General features: G+C 40.5%; 1 protein-coding gene across 2 annotated transcripts in view; it reads left to right on the top strand.

Annotated features, from left to right (window-relative positions):
* The first annotated feature begins 3,286 nt into the window (after nt 1–3,286).
* The window catches only part of BMPR2 (bone morphogenetic protein receptor type 2), a 99,770-nt gene continuing 84,978 nt past the window's right edge, over nt 3,287–18,078 (top strand). For both annotated transcript variants that reach the window (XM_063116152.1, XM_063116151.1), the window contains exon 1: nt 3,287–4,276. In XM_063116152.1, coding sequence (XP_062972222.1) covers nt 4,201–4,276 — 76 coding nt within the window. In that variant the 5' untranslated portion in view covers nt 3,287–4,200. The remainder of the gene's footprint in view (nt 4,277–18,078) is intronic.

Raw genomic sequence — 18,078 nt, 5'->3', positions numbered from 1 at the left:
TCATCCCAGAGTAACTTTTGGCTCACAACTACTCTTGCTTCAACGTCAGGTTTCAGGTCTGGTTATGGACGGAAACAGCCTCGGTTGCCCTGCTTGATGACTTACACCAGGGAATGGAGGGATGGCGTGCAACCCTGTTGGTTCTTCTGGATCTCTGTGGCTTTCAATAGCATCAGCCATGGAGTGTTTACCTGGAGTAGGCATGGCTTTAAAGTGGTTTCAGTCCTTTCTGGAGGAGAGGTCTCAGAAGGTGGTGCTGGGGGACTTCTATTCCACCCCATGGCCATTTATTTATTTATTTATTTAAGCATTTTTTTATCCCGCCATTCAGCCCAAAAAGGCTCTCACAGCAGCTTACAAAAATATTTCTTGACAGTCCCTGCCCATAGGCTTACAATCTAAAAAACATGACACAAAAGGAAAGGGGATTGGGAGGGAGGAGGAGGGGGGAAAGCAAAGTAAATTCAGGTACTACATTCTTGGTTGCCATTGGCCTGTGGGGTGCCACACGGTTCTATCTTGTCCCCCATGCTCTTTAACATCTACATGAAACTGCTGGGGGAAGTCATCAGGACGTTTGGGCTGAAGTGTCTTCAGTATGCAGATGATACTCAGCTCTGCACATCCCAGGGAGACTGTGGAACTCTTGAACCAGTGTTTGGAGGCTGTTTTGGGATGGATGAGGTGAACAAGCTAAATCTAGGCAAGATGGAGGTACTGTGGGTGGGAAAATCAACTACTTCAGATGGAGGTTTACAAGTGGTCTTAGATGGGGTTGCACTCCCCCTAAAAGACCAAGTATTTATTGTTTTATACTGCATGTTTTTATCTGTACGCCGCTCTGAGATCTTAATGATATAGGGCAGGATATGGCTTAAATAAATAAATAAATATAGAGTTTGGGGGTCCTCCTGGATTCTGAGCTAACTGGGGAAGATCAGGTGGCTGCAGTGTCCAGGAGTACTTTCTACCAGCTTAGGCTGGTATGCCAGATGCGGCCCTATCTGGAGAGGATGCACCTTGCCTCAGTTATCCACGCACTGGTCACATCCAGGCTGGACTAATGTAATATGCTGTACGTGGGGCTTCCTTTGAAGATGGTTTCGAAACTTCAGCTGCTGCAGAATGCTGCCACCCGAGTATTGGTGGCGGCGAGGCAATCTGACCACATAATGCCTATACTGTGCCAGCTGCACTGGCTACCCGTGTGTTTCTGAGCCCAATTCAAAGTGCTGGTTTTGACCTTTAAAGCCCTAAAAGGTTTGGGACCAAGATACTTGAAGGACCAGCTTCACACATATCAGCCTGCCCACATGTTAAGATCAAAAAGTGAGACCCTTCTCACTTGCCCACCACTGAGAGAAATTAGGTGGGTTTCCATATGGGAGAGGGCCTTCTCAGCAGTGGCCCCACAGCTGTGGAACAAACTCCCACTGGCGGTCCGCCATGCACCATCCTTTAGACTTTCAAGAAGGCCTTAAAACCGTTTTTACTATGGCCTTCTCATAAATGAGTACTGCTTTTCTGCTACTAGCCTTGTTATTTTTATTGTTAGTTTTTACTGTGAGCTTTCATTGTTTAACTGATATTTTACTGTCTATGCTTTTATTGCTTTTAATGTTTACTGTCTATGCTTTTATTGCTTTTAATGGATGGTTGTAAGCCGCCTTGAGAGGTCTTCTGCCCCAAAAGGCGGCTAAGAAATGTTTTAAATAAATTTGCACTTACAGCCAACCTGAAAACATCCTGTTCTCACAACCGCCTCGCCATGTACTGAAGCCTGAAACTTTCCCCAGCAATCAACATGGGCAAATATGGTCATATTATTGGAATTGGCCTTCAGGGAGACATCAGAAGACTTCCAGGCTCTTCGTTGCTGTAATAATTTCCAGGCATGTACTTTTTGCGTGTCTGGTGCACATCTCACAGCTGAAGACATGCAACCTGATCCTGAGAATTTTGTCCCACTAGGCTCAGCGGGTCTTACTTCACAAAAATGCCCTGTGGAACTCTGCATTCTGGGTATTGATCAAGAACTGAATTTCGCTTTTAAAAACTCCATCACACATCCTGCCTGGTCTCTTGCAACACAGGAAAAATGACGGTGGATCTTTAAAAACCTTTAAACCGAACTCTGTTCTTCCTTACATACTTTCCCAATTATTTGCTTCCTTTTCTCAGGTTTTACCCCTCCAAAAATATGTTTATTATGATTCCCGTGTGTGTGTGTTTTATTTGCTGGTGGTTGTTTGCATTTCTGATTATTTCTTGTGGGTGTTCCTCTTTTTTACCCGGCCAGCTACCAGAGTTATTCTGTTTTCAAGTGCAAAGCGGGGCATTTACACTGGAGCCACGACGCACCTCTGCCTGGAACTCAACATGCTGTTAGGCTGCGGTTACTCTCAGAGTAAGCCCAACTGAAGTTACTGGGAGTGACTCCGGAGTAACAACGCACGAGAGACCAGGAGTACTCTTGAGAGGAAAGGCAGCTAACTCAAAGCCAATTAACACTCGGGGGCTGCAAAAGGCGCAGCCCCACAATGACCGCCCCGAGAGGGAAGATAGGAAAGAGCCGTCAGCAAAAGAACAGGTCCTGCCCACGCAGTTTTTCTCCAGACCACCGATCTGGCAAACACGCAATTCTTCACAACATGGCGATGCGGGAGGGGCGCAGAAAACTCTCTGTCAACACCTTCTCACTCTTCCCCTCCGCGATACTTGCACACACTAGGCAGCGAGAGGGTGACGCTAGGATGGGCCGGCTCCGGGGCAGGGCCCGCTCTATCTAGAGTTCGAGCGCCGTCTCTATGATCCAGCCGGGAGGCGCGCCGCGTCTGGCAGGCGCGCGAGGATTAGAGAGGCCTTTGCGGGAGGGGAGGGGTGACGAGCTCCGAGGAGAGCAAAGGAACAGGGGGAGGATGGGGCGGGGCTTCGTGGCGCCCACGGGCCGGGCGCTCAGACTGGCAGTTTAGCAGCGACTCCCTTTTGTGTCTGGTCTGAGGGAAGGGGAGCCGCTTCCAGCCAGGCAAGCCAGCCGGGGACGGGGAGGCGACGCGCCGTGCCGTGAGAATCCCCCGTGCGCAGCCCTTTCGCCTCGCGTAGAGGGCAGAGGAAGGGAAGAGGTGGCTGCGTGTGCGTGTGCGTGTGTGTGGCGTGGAGAAAGGATTTGGCCGGCGCTGGGAACTCTTTTGAGGGCGAGGAAGAAGAGCCTCTTACAGCTGAGGGGGTGGGAGGAGGGGGCCTGGCGGGCAAGCTGAGGGGAGGAGGGAATGGTCCAGTGTGAAGTGAGGGAAGAGGCTGGGATAGGTGGCTCCCCTCCCCCGCCTTCGCTGTGGTAAAGAAGGGGTTCAGGGGGGGCGAACAGGAAGCAAGCCCGGTCTTAAAGAATTGGGGAAGGGGAAAGGCCTCCCTTCTGTGGAAGCCAGGGACGGCGGAGCCCTGATTTGCTGCTGCTGCTGCTGCTTCACGGAAACGCCAAGAAGCTTTTTCTTTCAGCCTCGCTGTCTAGTTTGGAGTTCTTTTCTTTCGGGCGTGTGTGCGCCAGGCAAGGGGGGGGATGGATCCTTAACATTTCAGATTTCAATCTGAGACTGAAAACACGTAATGGGACAATACGCCGTTAAAATTCCTTGTGAAGAAGACGACGCCTTGTTATTTTTAAACGTTAAGTGACTGAAAATAACTCCTAAAAAAAGAGAACATTATACTAGAGACGTTTGGATTTTTGCGTGTGTTTTTCTTAAACCTCAGCCTTTAAACCTCCTGTCCCTGTCTGCCTTTTGGGGCCATTGAAGACGCTGCTTCTTCTACATGACAATCGATTTTTTTGTCTTCACCCCTGGATATGATTCATCTGAAACCTGAGTGGTGCTTTGATATGGTGAAGACGCGTGGGAAATAATCTGAGTTTTCGGTATTATAATAACGAATGCCTGCTTGGAAAAAGAAATATGCATATTAGTTCGAGAACCAAAACTCCTATCTCCAGATTGAAGCGAACAAGGGGGAGCCAAGCCCTAAAACATGGAGACAGATTCATGTAATGGAGTAAAGGTTCAGGCAGCTCCTCTCATCTGCCATTTGCCCTTTCAGACTGGATTGTAAACTAAGAGGTTAAGACTCTTTGGAGACAGGAGATTTCCTCCTGTCGCTATTTTGTTTAATTATACACATCAGTCATCCTTCTGGGTTTCTCCAAATATGACTGCCTTGCTGCAGCACCTTTTGCTGGTGCTCCTCTTCTCCAGTGCCACCTTACTACTCAGCACTGCGGCTGGTAAGTAGCCAGTGGGTGTAACATAACAGCATGATCTGCAAACAAATTAAGCCGGATTACCTGGATTTAAACCAATTTATTTCCAGCGAAGTCCATGGGAATAAATCAATGTAAATTTGAATGATATGGCTTAACGAATTGTACGTATTGCATCCACACTACTTGTTTTGCTATAAGAAAGGGGGTGCGGCTGGCCAATATTCAGCTTTTATCTTTTTAAAATGTCTGCATTGTCCTCTTGAAAATTGTTGTGATTCTCAAGTGCTGCTCTCATAGATGTATTATCTTGCACAATCTGTAGTCAAGTTGAATTTTTAAAATTTTATAAACTATCGGCATTCACGTTTTAAAAGGACTGCTCTAATGAAGTAGAATTACAATATACAATGCATGATGCATGATTCCCCCCCCCCCCCCAGCAAGTTAGGATTTTTAAAATAATTGACTGGCTGCATGTGTATTCTTTGTTCACAGCCATCAATATGCTCAGTGGTGCTTCATGATCATTAATATATGAAATATGTTCTAAATACATGTAAAATTATGTATGTTTTGATGGTATTAGATCTGTCAGTATATGCAATGGAATATTCAATTCAATTTAAGCAGAAATATTGATGCAGAGTTATTTTGTATATAACATGTTGTATAAATACATCTACACCTTGAGCAATTTTGTTCTTGAGAGCTTTGTTCAGTGCTAACCATATACTGGATATCTTAAGGGATGAGAATGCTGTTTCATCCATTAGTGCTGTGTAGAATGGCATAAACTGGCTTGGGTGATTTGGATGCACAAATATTCTGAAGTGTTGAGACTTTATTATATAATTATATGTTTCATCTCAACTTTTAGACTACATCCTATATGCATTTATTTGGCAAAAGTCCCATTGTCCTCAGTGAAACTTACTTCTGAGTAGATATGCATAGGTAGGATTGCACTGTCAGAAACCTAAGAGTATGCCTGAGTCAGACACCATCTGAGTTAGCAAATTACTTACGTTTACCTCTCCTTTTTCTTATTGGGAATATATTGATAGCGGAACAAATGCCTTTGAAAAAATTAATCAGGATTATATTGAAAGGATAGGCCTAGTGATATGGTTATGAGGAAATACCTTGAATACAGTAAGAAAATGATGGTTTTTAAACCATCATTTAAAAAACAAACCATGTTTTATCTTTTAATCCATTTGGTTCAAAAAATTAGAATGGTTAAATGTGAATGGTGAATAATGCTTCTCAGCAACTATGTTTGTGCTGCACATTTATTTCTTAAGCATGCTGGAAATGCTAGTTGATTATTTACTCATTTTAGGTTTTTAAAAGGTCTTCTCCTGGGAAATATTGGACTTAAATTACTGATACGGAACACTTGCTTGTGGTAGGCTGACCTTTGGCTGTGTCACTGGTACTTAAGATTGAGGCCCACTATACTTGTCTCTTGTAGCTCTGTAAGCTATTTATTTTGAAGAATGAATAGTTGAAATTCAGATTTCTACATTAAAACTTTAAAAGTCTAATAGAATATTCCACTATTTAATCTTGCCTCAAATTGCATGACTTTTCTGTAGCGTAATTATTTGGCAAAACATTGAAAGACTCATTCTTTTTAGCATGCATAAAAATAAAAGTATAATTGCCATGATCTGTGCCTGATAGGGAGGAGTAAACTATGAGACTGTTTGCATGACACAACAGCTGTTGTGTCATACAAACAGTCTCATAGTAGGTTATTTAACCCATGGTAAGGCTGCAGAATGTGTGGGGTGCCTCCATTTCGTGAATATGCAACACTCACCTGGCGAGCGTGGATTATATGAGAGTTAAACAACCCTTGTATAACCCGTGGCTTGTTTTAGGGTTATGCAGGGGTTGTTTATTTAACTCCTGCATAACCCAGGTTTGCCAGGTTTATCTGTGGGTTCTGCAGCTCATTGTGGGTTCAATAACCCACAACGAGCCATGGCATGTTATTCCAGCCTGGTCATTGTCTACTGGATAACTGTTGGCAATTGTCCTCAGTTTTGACCTGCCAGCATACCTACTATTAATCATAGATATGGGAAGTTCCCAAGAGCAATCTGGTCTACGTCTTACCCATGAAGAATTCCTGACATCTATGTATCCACTCTTTTATAAACTTGGATAGTTCAAGAACTCAGCTGAATGAAGTAATTACTGGCTAACCTTTTACAGTCTAGATTTATATCCTGCAAGGATGCTACCTGTTACACTACAGAGCTATTCTGATGTGTGTACATTCACAATCTTTAACATTTAATTAGCAGTAAAATTCTACAGTAATATAGGTAAAAACAAATGGAATCCTAAATTGATCAAATGTTTTTCATCTAATTTCAGTATCCGTTCTACTATATGTCAGAAAACGTATGACTACATGTATTAGCCAAATCATTTCAGACAGAACTGAATATCTGTGAATAGCTAACTGCCACACCAAAATCCTGTTTTTCTTATGTTTGCTTATTCTTGATTATGCATATAGACAGATGTGCAAATTTGATTGTTTCCAATGCACAGAAATTCATGATGCTACAAAAAAGTACATCATGGTCTTTAAATTCATTTACATTAAATATAAATATTAGCAAAACATTACTGTCAACTAAATGTGCTTAAGAGTAAACTGAAATCTTCCTTTGATGTCTTCCTGTGTGAGCAGCCCATTGCTTGGGTTCATAGGTGGATTTGTGAGCATGTGTGTGTACAGTGCATATCTTGTTTCTTTCAGAAACTTCGAGGAATATATGTGAGATTCCCATCCAGGCACTGACCAGGCCAAGACCTGCTTAAGTTTAACAATGTAATACAGGCTTTTTGGGGGGGCTCAAAGCATAATATGACATATCCTAATGTGAATATTTTCCATCACAAGCTTTTTAAATATAACCTGTCAAATGTAGATATGTGTGCTTTCCTAGTTTGTAGATTGTCTCAAATAAGGAATGAGGGAGAAAAGTTGAAAATAAGACACTTATTAATTGGGCTGGATTCAAACCTCAAACTGGAATGCTTAGCCTTAAAACATTCGTATTTATCATTTACTGGAATTTAGTGTTGAAATGGACAATGTGTCTGGTAGCATCTCATGAACTGGAGGGACATATTTTAACTTTCATATTTATCATTAGATCTGCTTATTCAGATAGAAGTTAAAGTTGATTGATGTCTTTTAAAATTGAGAATAAACTTTTTGTCTAAATCCAATTACTCATTTTGTAGTTCGTGTAGTATCTTATATTCAGAAAAAAATCCTATTGTGGTGGTGATTCTTATATCAGCTCTGTGGTGGTGATTCTTATATCAGCTCTGCCCCTGGTAACTAAGAACTACTTTTTGTTGGGGGAGTCCTCATCCCAACAATTTTCTCTTGCATGCATATTTAGGACAAAGCTATGTTCAAACTTTGTTTCCAAGCCCCTATTTTTCTTAGGGCTTAGAAACGAAGTATGTTGCAGAGTTCTAAGTTCTCAGTGTAATGTCAATTTCATGTTTACTTTTTAAAAAAATAATTTTATTGATTTTCTATAACCACATAATAACCATACTTCTAAGCAATACAAACAATGCATAATAATAACCTCGTAATACATAATACATAATTATACATACTAAACAAATTAATAAACATACATTCTTTCCACTTAATTCTGCTTAATCTGATCATTAATTAACATTAACATTAAAGTGCACCCCTAACCCAGGGATCTTATTCTGATTTCTAAAATCTCATTGATTCTTCTGGAAGTGTTTTCCCTCTCCCCCTTAATAACACGAAGTCCAAAAACTGTTTCCATATTAATTCTAAATCATTTGTTTTTATCATTCCTCTTCCAACTTTGATGTTACATGTTAATTTATCATTAATAACAATATCCCATATTTCTTTATACCAATCTTCTATATGATAATCCCCTTGAACCTTCCAGTTCCTGGATATCATTAATCTTGCAGCTGTTAACAAATTCGTTATCAATTATTTTATCTCTTGATTACATTTCAATTCACCATACACTGATAACAATGGCATGTTTACTTTTTTCTGTTTGCCTTTATTTTTAAGAATCAAAATTCAAGTTTTCAAAAATTCAATAAGCATTTGTAGTTGGTGCAGAAAAGCTTTAGGGCTGTAGATGTGAAATCAACAAAAGTTTAGGACCTAGATTAAAACATCTCGTTCCCTGGATCCAGTATTGTCCACTTTTTCAGCCTCAATTATCTTTGCCTATAAACCTGTTTCATATGATTGGTTCAGAATGAATGAGAATGCTTTATATCAAATCATAATGTGTGTGAAAATGTTTGTTAGATTGGGTAAATAAAGATAACCAGCATACCTTGTGGGTAATGTGGGGGAGTTTGCTTACTTCTTTTATAATTATTATCTTAATTTATATAGTGCCATGTATTAGGATGGCACTATATTATAAATAATATAACTTGTAATGAATGAAAGAACAGATCCCTGCCCCAAGGGCCTTACAATCTAGAACTAGACACAAAGAAGACAACAAAGAGGGGAAGAATACATGATCACTGCCATTGCATATAATTAGGCGTAGTTGCAGTAGGTTGTGGGGACTAGGGGATTATTCTGAAAGACTTAATGGAGGACATGGTTTGCAGAGGGATTTGAGGGAAGTAAGAGGCATTGGCTCTGTTTGTATGTAACCCAGTACCGCTCATGATTTGCCATGGCATGTGTCACCACCTTGGATAAGCCTGATCTGTGATGTGCAAACCAAGACACACTGTATTAATTGTGAGTTAAACAACTCAGAGTTAATGTGAGAACTAATTGTAGATTAACTTTTGGTTGTTTAATCCACAACTCATAATGCTTGGAGCAATCTCTCCTTGGGTCATTTGGAGGTTGGATATTAAAAAATAGCAGCAGTAACGACCCCAGCAAATCATGAATTAATTAATCCATGATTTGCTGCCATTACATGAGAACTGGTGGTCATTCTGATAGGCACTTCTCTGGAGAAAAAGCAGAGTCCTCTGAGGGAGCAGGAGACCTTTGGTAGATGAATGTGGAAGAGCTGCATGAATGAAGGCCACAGGCAAAGATGTGTCGGGACAGAGGAACACAGACATAAGGAGGGACAAGTATATGGAGAACTTTGAATAGAAGGATGAGAAACTTACGCAGGATCAAAGAGCAGACAGGAAATGAGTGTAGGGATTTAAAGAAAGACATATTATCAAAGTAATAAGACGTAAATTATTTTGGTAGCAGAGTGTTGGAAAGACAAACACACAAAGGTGGGACATTAGAAAGCCAAAGTGGAGAAGATTGTAGTAGTCAACATGAGAGATGGGCCATATTTTTTTGTAATATAAAGTGAGAAGAATCATTATTTGTAAACAGACTGAATGTGTAGGTTGAAGGAGGGAGGAGAGTCAAAGATAAAGCCAAGCCTCCATACCTGTTCTACAAGGCAGATAGTGACGTCAAATGGTAAGGAGAGTATATGAAATGAAATATAAGGAAAACTAGTAGCTTGGGCATCATGAGTTTTGAGATGATGGCATGGCATGTAAGTGCAAATATCAGAGAGGCACTTGAAGGCAGAACTGGAGTGGGGGAGGAAGTTCTGGGAAAGGTAGAACTCAATATAATCAGTGTGTTGGTGTTACTGAAAGCCAGCGGATGAGATAGGTTCACTCAGGGACAGTATAGCATGCTGCAATATATACCAACTGGTTGCTTTTGTAGTAATCTGAAGTAGCTTTTGCTGCACCCCAGTTACTCATTCTGTTGCTATGGTATGCAGGCATTAGTTCTGCCTATGCATTGCTCTTTTGTCACTTATGATTTTACCAACATTTTGTGGAAGTCTGTGGTTTAACAAAACGAGAACAAAATAAAAGTTGACTGATACAGGTAATGGTGTTGTCTGCTTTGGTTTCAAAATGTATTGACAAATTTACAAACATGATATTTTCCTGACACTGGGGATTTTTTTTCTGTATTGAGAAATGGTATTCTTATCTCTGAAGTCATGTTTGTACGTGTGTTGAATGATGAGGGATTGGTAGGGAGCAGTGCATATGCCATCAATCTTGTTTTAAATGTGCACAAATACACATTGTACAATTTGCGTTTTCCATATTATAGAAGTAAGAATATGGTTTCCAGTAAAATGAGAACTTCACATGACAGTACATAAATGAAAATTAAGAAAAATGTAGGGAAAAAAATCTGCAAATATTTAAATCTGCAAATGCATAAAGAACGCAGGGTAGACAAGGCATTCTTTAGCCATGAGGTGAATGTAGCTTGGGTGAATACCTTATCCATGCAACATTACTAATGCAGAATACTAATACAGACGACTTTCCACCAGGCTCTGACAAATCCACTTGCTTGGTGAATATGGTACTGTTTTCAAGCATGAGAAACAGCCAGACACCTTCCCAACTTTGAAGCTGCAAATGTGGGTAGAGATCCTATGGTGGTTGCGTAGTGATCTCTGCCACCTCCCCATTTGCAAAGTTGAGAAGAAGGATGGGGTCTGTTTGGCAGCTGCATGGCCAAGGTGCCTGGAGAACTTTGGCCGTAGAGGGCCAAACCGGGAAACCCCTGTCCCTTGCAACAGCCTTTCCTGCTCTGCAGCAGAAAAAGCAGATAGAAAAGGATGGATTTCACTGCCTGAAGGTGCTTTGGGTGCCTTCATGCAGCCACCGCCGATCACCCACAATCCTTTCAGCCCTTTCTTCAGGAAAGGCCATGGGGGGTGTTGGGCAATTCTGCTTGGAGGTGCTTGGGGTACCTCCAATCAGCAGCTCTCCTGTTAGCACTTCTGTTTTGATAGGCTGATGGTGGGACATCGGCAATGCTATTCAGAGTGCTTGGTGCTCCTCCATTATTATTATTATTATTATTATTATTATTATTATTATTATTATTAATTTATATAGCACCATCAATGTACATGGTGCTGTACAGATTATACACAGTAAATAGCAAGACCCTGCCGCATAGGCTTACAATCTAATAAAGTTGCAGTAAACAATAAGGAGGGAAAGAGAATGCAAACAGGCACAGGGAAGTGTAAACAGCCCAGCATATTTCTCTCCATTGGGAAAGGCTGCGGGGGTTGCATGGAGAAGGGTAAGGTGATTACCATTTTTGGCTTTGTCCACCTTCTACCATGTGGGAAATATTTATGTATTTACAGGATTTTTACTTCACTCTCCAGCCAAAACAGTCTCCCAGGTTAATAATAAGACAGTCCTTGCCCTCAGGCTTACAATCTAAAAGACATGACACAGAAGGAAAGATTCTTATATATCAGGGGTAAGCAACCTTTCTGGACCCATGGGCACATTTGGCATTTAAAAAAAGTGTCCCAATTGCCACTACAAATTACATTGAAGGGGGGAGCAGGGCAAAATATTGGTAAAATCATTCTTTCCTGTATTCTGACTTTCCTTGTGCAGCCCTCTCCCCCTTTTCTATATTCTCAGAGATTGGAGATAGCATGGGGATCCCCCTGCTTGGTCAGAGCTTGCAGGACCCAGTCCAGCAAACCTCAGTTAAGTCCCTGCCCCACTCATATCCCAACTGGAATACAAGCAGGATGTGAAAGTGCCACTTGGCTTCGTCAATGCTTGCAGGAGCCACTTCCTCTAAGCACCTGCTGAGTTGGTTTCACCATGCAGGGAAATATGGAAGAGAAAAAAGTAGGTTGAAGCATGATGACGTCATCGGAGGAGGTAAGGCTTGGAGGCGGGCCCCTGCCCAAGCAACATAATCCACTGAACAGAGGTTGCCTGCTCCTGTGCTACAGAGAGTGACTCAGTTTCCTCTATCGTAAGAAGTTTTGAATTTGAGCTAATCATCATAATCAACAATGATGTGGGATTTCTGGAAAGTTTTACGGAAATATTTCCTATGCATATTAGGCTAATTAATGCAGCTTTTAATTTGCATCAGAAAATTTTCAGATGCAAAATTTTCAGAGTGATTTAATTTAGCATGTTTATTTTATCTGCATTTAGTGAAGAAAGCTAAAAAAAAAAAGCACCCCAGTTTATTTATTTTTCTCAGTACACCACAAGTATTTGATGTGAAATAAGAACATAAGAAGATCCATGTTAGATCAGACCAAGGGTCCATCTAGTCCTGCACTCTGTTCACACAGTGGCGAGTCAGCTATTGACCGGGAACCCATAAACAGGATACGAGTGTAACAGCACCATCCTTCCCATGTTTCCCAGCAACTGGTGTACATAGGCATACTGCCTCTGATACTTGAGGTGGGAAATTAGAGCACACTTAATGTGATTTAACTATTATGTAGACATTTTTATTGGAATACTTTTACAATATTAGGCATGTTTAGTAGTTTCAAAGTTGTAATTAATGTTTTCCATGTGGTTATCCTAGCACGTATGTGAGAGAATACATATGTGTCATTAAAATACATTTACTAACAGGGACTGGCCGGCGAGCTCACATTACGTCAGTCCTTTTACAACTTCATTGGCTGCCAGTCCAGGTCCGGGCCCGATTCAAAGTGCTGGTATTGACATTTAAAGCCCTAAACGGGTTGGGGCCAGGTTATTTGAAGGAACGCCTCCTCCCATATGTGCCTGCCCGGACCTTAAGATCATCTACAGGGGCCCTTCTCCGCGAGACTCTGCCAAAGGAAGTGAGGCAGGTGGCTACTAGGAGGAGGGCTTTCTCCGCTGTGGCACCCCGGTTGTGGAATGAGCTCCCCAGAGAGGTCCGCCTGGCGCCTACACTGTACTCCTTTCGTTGCCAGCTGAAGACCTTTTTATTCTCTCAGTATTTTAACACTTAATTTTAACTTAAATTTAAATTTTACTGTTCTAACTCTGTATTTTAATCTTATATCAATTTTGCTGCATAGTTTTATCCTGGTTGTGCTTTTTATACTGTATTTTATATTTGTGCTTTTAACCTGTTGGTTGTTTTATTATGGTTTTAATTTTTGTGAACTGCCTAGAGAGCTTCGGCTATTGGGTGGTATAAACATGTAAAAAAAAAAAAAAAGTATATCGCAGTGTGAGATGGAACTAGTAAGTAGTGACAGCAAAACTGATGGTGCCCCAGCATCCATAGTGGAAGAGAGTTGCGTTCTGTTGATATAGATGAGATGAGTGGTTGTAGATATGGGCAATTATAGAAAGCTTCATGATGTCTGGTTTGTGTGTTCTTGCTGGTCTATACCTCAAAGCAGTTGTATCTTTCAGTAAATTTCTTGTACTCCTTTCGGCACCTCCTGAAAACATCTTTATTCCAAGAAGTCTTTCTTTAACATGCAGCCTTGGATTTCTGTGTTGTTGTTCTTTTTGCTTCTTTTAAAATTTTGTTTTAACTGTTTTATTCTGTTTTTATTTTCATTTTACCTTGTACACCGCTCCAAAAAATTTTCAATGAGGAGCGGTATATAAATATTCTAAATAAATAAATAAATAAATGAAAGTAAATAATAATAATGCAGATTTAACAAAAATGGAACAGAACATAATTGTGAGTAAAAACATGTGAAAGTGATATTTATCAGAAATAGACACATCCGCCCATCCCTAGAGAGTGTGAGTATAAAATTTGGCTTGGGGCCTTATTTGAAAGGCTATTATCATAATGACTTGATTATCCTCAAGCACTGTGCTACTTATTTAATAACCATTCCTGAACAGTATCAAGAACCCTAAATGTTCAACCTAGCTGGTCCTGTTGGGCTTACTCAGCTCATATATGTTTTTTCATCTATCTAAGTGCCTACTCCAAACAAATATGATAAGATGATAAAAGCATGGTGACTTGGCCCTAACTCCTCTCCCCGAATAAATTCCAATTTGCATCACATCTTCAAAGTACTGTGTAAATACTTCAGAGCAGGATGACTCAACCTCCCCATATGGAGGCCACTATGACTCAAAAAGTCAATCACCAGCTAGAACATCTCTATTACATAGTATTGCATCAAAGATGCAATTTCAAAAGAGTGATGTTAACTGCCTCGATATAATCCTTCAGACAGAACTGATGTAATGAGTGGTTATAGCAAGAATTCATCTAAAATAATGGAAAGAAATACCTGTTCAGTTGGACCAGCAATACATTATTATTAATAATAATAACATTTATTTATGTAGCGCCATCAATGTTCATGGTGCTGTACAGAATAAAACAAAACAAGACATCATAGTGGCCCATTGTCAGAGTGGCTATGAAGTCCTGACAAGGTGGTCTTGGCTTAGATATTAATGTTGTGTAATATTATGGTCTCCTGTGAACAATCCATACCTCTCCTCTGATCATTACATCAGTCTCGCCATGTGAGTGTATGGGTGTGTTGAGATCCAGATTTTGCAGAAAGCAAGCCAGGTTTCGAATAATAGCATGGAACAAGTATATTCATGCAAAATAAGCACACACATATATATGATACATGCACGCACGCATGCATATATAGCTGGTTTCCCCCTTTATTTTGAGTAGAATATGAGTGAATGTTTGATTTTGCCTCAGGTAATTGCTGTTCTTGTTGCTAAACATAAGCTGCTGTTCCTTATCTTGTGGCTTAAGTAACATGATTTGCAGTAGATGTGTGTGTTGTGCTGTTGGCTTCAGACTCCATTTGCTTTTGAAAATAATTCTGTCAAGCTCCAAAGAGAGAGAGAGAGAGAGAAATATTATATTTTAATGAAGTAACTTCTCTATCCATAGTGAGAATTCACTTTAATATAAGCCCCATCGATTTCAGTCAGTTCCTCCAGACATCTCTCCATTTTGTCAAAGTGCAAATGTGTCCAATACCAGGACATTATGTTTCTATGCAGACTCTGTGTGCACTTTCTTTGGAGTAAGACCCATTGAATTCTTCAAACTTTCAAGTAAACAGTCATAGGTTCAAACTGCTGGTCATGGAATAGGTTGTGCTTAAGAAATTTTGCCTCATTGGGATTTCTTGCATAGCATACCAGATAACTTTTCCCCCCAGCTGAAACTATGTGTGTGTGTCTGTCTGTCTATCTTATCTATCTATCTATAGTATTCCTGAAAATTAAAAACATAGGATCATCTTCAACATTATTTTTACTAACCATACTAATCTGCGCTTCATAATATGTCTTCTGAGTGCCTTCTTACTTGGGGTAGACAAAGGATTTCAGGATACATTGAAAAAATGGTGTCAATTCCTCTATAATTTAAGAGAGAAAATATAGTAAAGTCAGCAGTGGAGCAAGGTAACTGACCCTTGATCTGTTATTATCTAGATTCCACAGTGATACAACTTCTGCTTGCTAATGGCTACCAGGAGGTAATACCTTCATTAAAGGAGATAGTGGCTTGTTGAAGTATAATTCAAACTAGTTTCCCACACCAGTCAATGATATGCAGAGTTGTTTTCAGAGAGCAAAAGTCTTGCTTTTTATGCCCTTTCATTTTGAGATGCTTAAAATTATATATTCAGTGTCTGCTCAGAACTGTTGATCTGGTGTAATAGAATAGACATTCCCAATTTTGGCTAAGACTGGCTTACATTACTTCAGCGTGGGGAGAAATACATCAAATTCTTGGCAGCATAACATATTTAGGTTTCTAATGGAGGATTTTTCCAGCCATAGCTTATTATAACAGCCAATAGACATAATATGGCAAACTTAATATGGCAAAGACTGAATTGCTTGTTTTTCCTCCTAAACCTTCTCCTCATCTCCCATTCTCTCTTACTGTCAATAATGTTACGCTTACTCCAGTCAAGGAAGCTCGTAGTCTTGGCTTTATATTTGATTCCTCGCTCTCCTTTATTCCTCATATCGAGACAGTAGCTAAATCCTGTCGTTTTTTCCTGTATAATATTGCCAGGATTCGATCATTTTTGTCTGTCTCTTCTGCCAAGACTCTTGTTCATGCATTGGTTATTTCTCGGTTGGACTACTTCAACCTTCTTCTCACTGGCCTTCCTTCTTCTCACATCAGTCTGTTGGTTTCTGTTCACCACTCTGCTGCTAAGATCATCTTCTTGGCTCGCCGCTCTGACCATGTTACTCCACTTCTGAAATCTCTTCATTGGCTTCCAATTCACTTCAGAATCCAATATAAACTTCTCCTGTTGACCTACAAAGCTTTTCACTGTCTAGCTCCTTCCTATCTCTCCTCTCTCATCTCACACTATTGCCCCACTCGTGCTCTTCGCTCCTCTGATGCCATGTTTCTCACCTGCCCAAGGGTCTCTACTTCCCTTACTCGGCTTCGTCCATTTTCTTCTGCTGCCCCTTACGCCTGGAACGCTCTTCCAGAACATTTGAGAACTACAAGTTCAATCGCAGCTTTTAAAGCTCAGCTAAAAACTTTTAATTTTCCTAAAGCTTTTAAAACTTGATTTTGTTCTGACTTTATACTGCTAGTTTTACCCCACCCTGTGCCTGTTTGGTGCATTCTCTTCCCCTCCTTATTGTTTTATTATGATTTTATTAGAATGTAAGCCTATGCGGCAGGGTCTTGCTATTTACTGTTTTACTCTGTACAGCACCATGTACATTGATGGTGCTATATAAAATAATAATAATAATATAATAATAATAATAATAATAATAATAATAATAATAATAATATTGTCATGGGACAGAATCTAACGGGATGCTTGCACCACCACCAATTCACTTGCACCTTGCTGATTTTGTTGCACCTGTCTCGAAGGGCCTTGGAAAAGTGGGAAGGGCATGGAGTGGAGTGAGGTGAGAGGAAAAGTCAGTTGGAAAGGGAAGGGAGTTATGGCCAGAGGACGAAGGGGAGGAGGAAAATAGAGAAGAAAGGATAGAGAAAACCAGCAGCGTGGTGGAGCACGAGACAGTCTGCAGTTCAGTGAAGAGTGCACCTTCACACAGGGACAGGAAACCAAGGACTAGAGAACTGGGGTAAACAACTGTTGTTAGTCCAGCAACAAATAACACTGGTCTCCACAGCGAACTCTGGGTTGAAATCGGAGTTGAACATATTTGGTTCATAGCTCTGTTAATTGTTTTCTTAATGTTATTATTCCCCAAACATTCTTAAGCAAAGTAGATATTGTTAAATATTTGTCTGTCTCTGAGGTGATTGTAACCTGCTCCTCGTTCTAATTTTAGAAACCTGAAGCATCGCATGAGTGGAGGGTCACGCCAGTTCTGTGGTGTGTGCAGAATCCACTGTTTGCGCAACAGTGATTTAGCACTTCCCAGAGGAAGCCCTAAAATAAATGGAAATGCTCATTCTTGATTGGGGTAGGTCAGCTGAGCTCCTGCTAACCTGCTCCATTTTAGAGATGAGCATTTGCACTTGTTTCTGGTTTTCCCAACATGTTAAATCTTCCTTATGCAAGTGTTGGATCCTGCTTGCAGACAGGAATTGGCAAGGCGTAAGGGAATCAGCGGAGTTATAAGCGCCTTGTTGGATTTTGCCCTGGATTGCACGCAACATAACCATACTAATTTTCTACAAGTCTTTTTATGTTTTTTTTAAATATTATTTTTATTTATTTTCAAGTAAGGACAAATACAATAAACACACAGAGTAAGAGAAAACACCCAACAACAATACAAATGTTCCCACAGCACCACTATAAAAAGCATGGGTGTTCATACCTCCAATAAGCACTTAGTAAATATAGAAATCTTAAACAAATCTATACTTTCTGGTACAGAAAAAGATACAGGTTAAGTTAGAACCTCTGACCAAAAGGATTCCTGAGTCATTGGAGGTCTAGGTTCGCCAGGATTCATATTAATAAATGAAAAAAAGTCCAACC

The sequence above is a fragment of the Elgaria multicarinata genome, chromosome 2 (assembly GCF_023053635.1).
Source record: "Elgaria multicarinata webbii isolate HBS135686 ecotype San Diego chromosome 2, rElgMul1.1.pri, whole genome shotgun sequence".
Classification (NCBI taxonomy): Eukaryota; Metazoa; Chordata; class Lepidosauria; order Squamata; family Anguidae; genus Elgaria; species Elgaria multicarinata.
The sequence above is the reverse complement of the archived record's forward strand: the minus strand, read 5'-3'. Positions and strand labels throughout refer to the sequence as shown.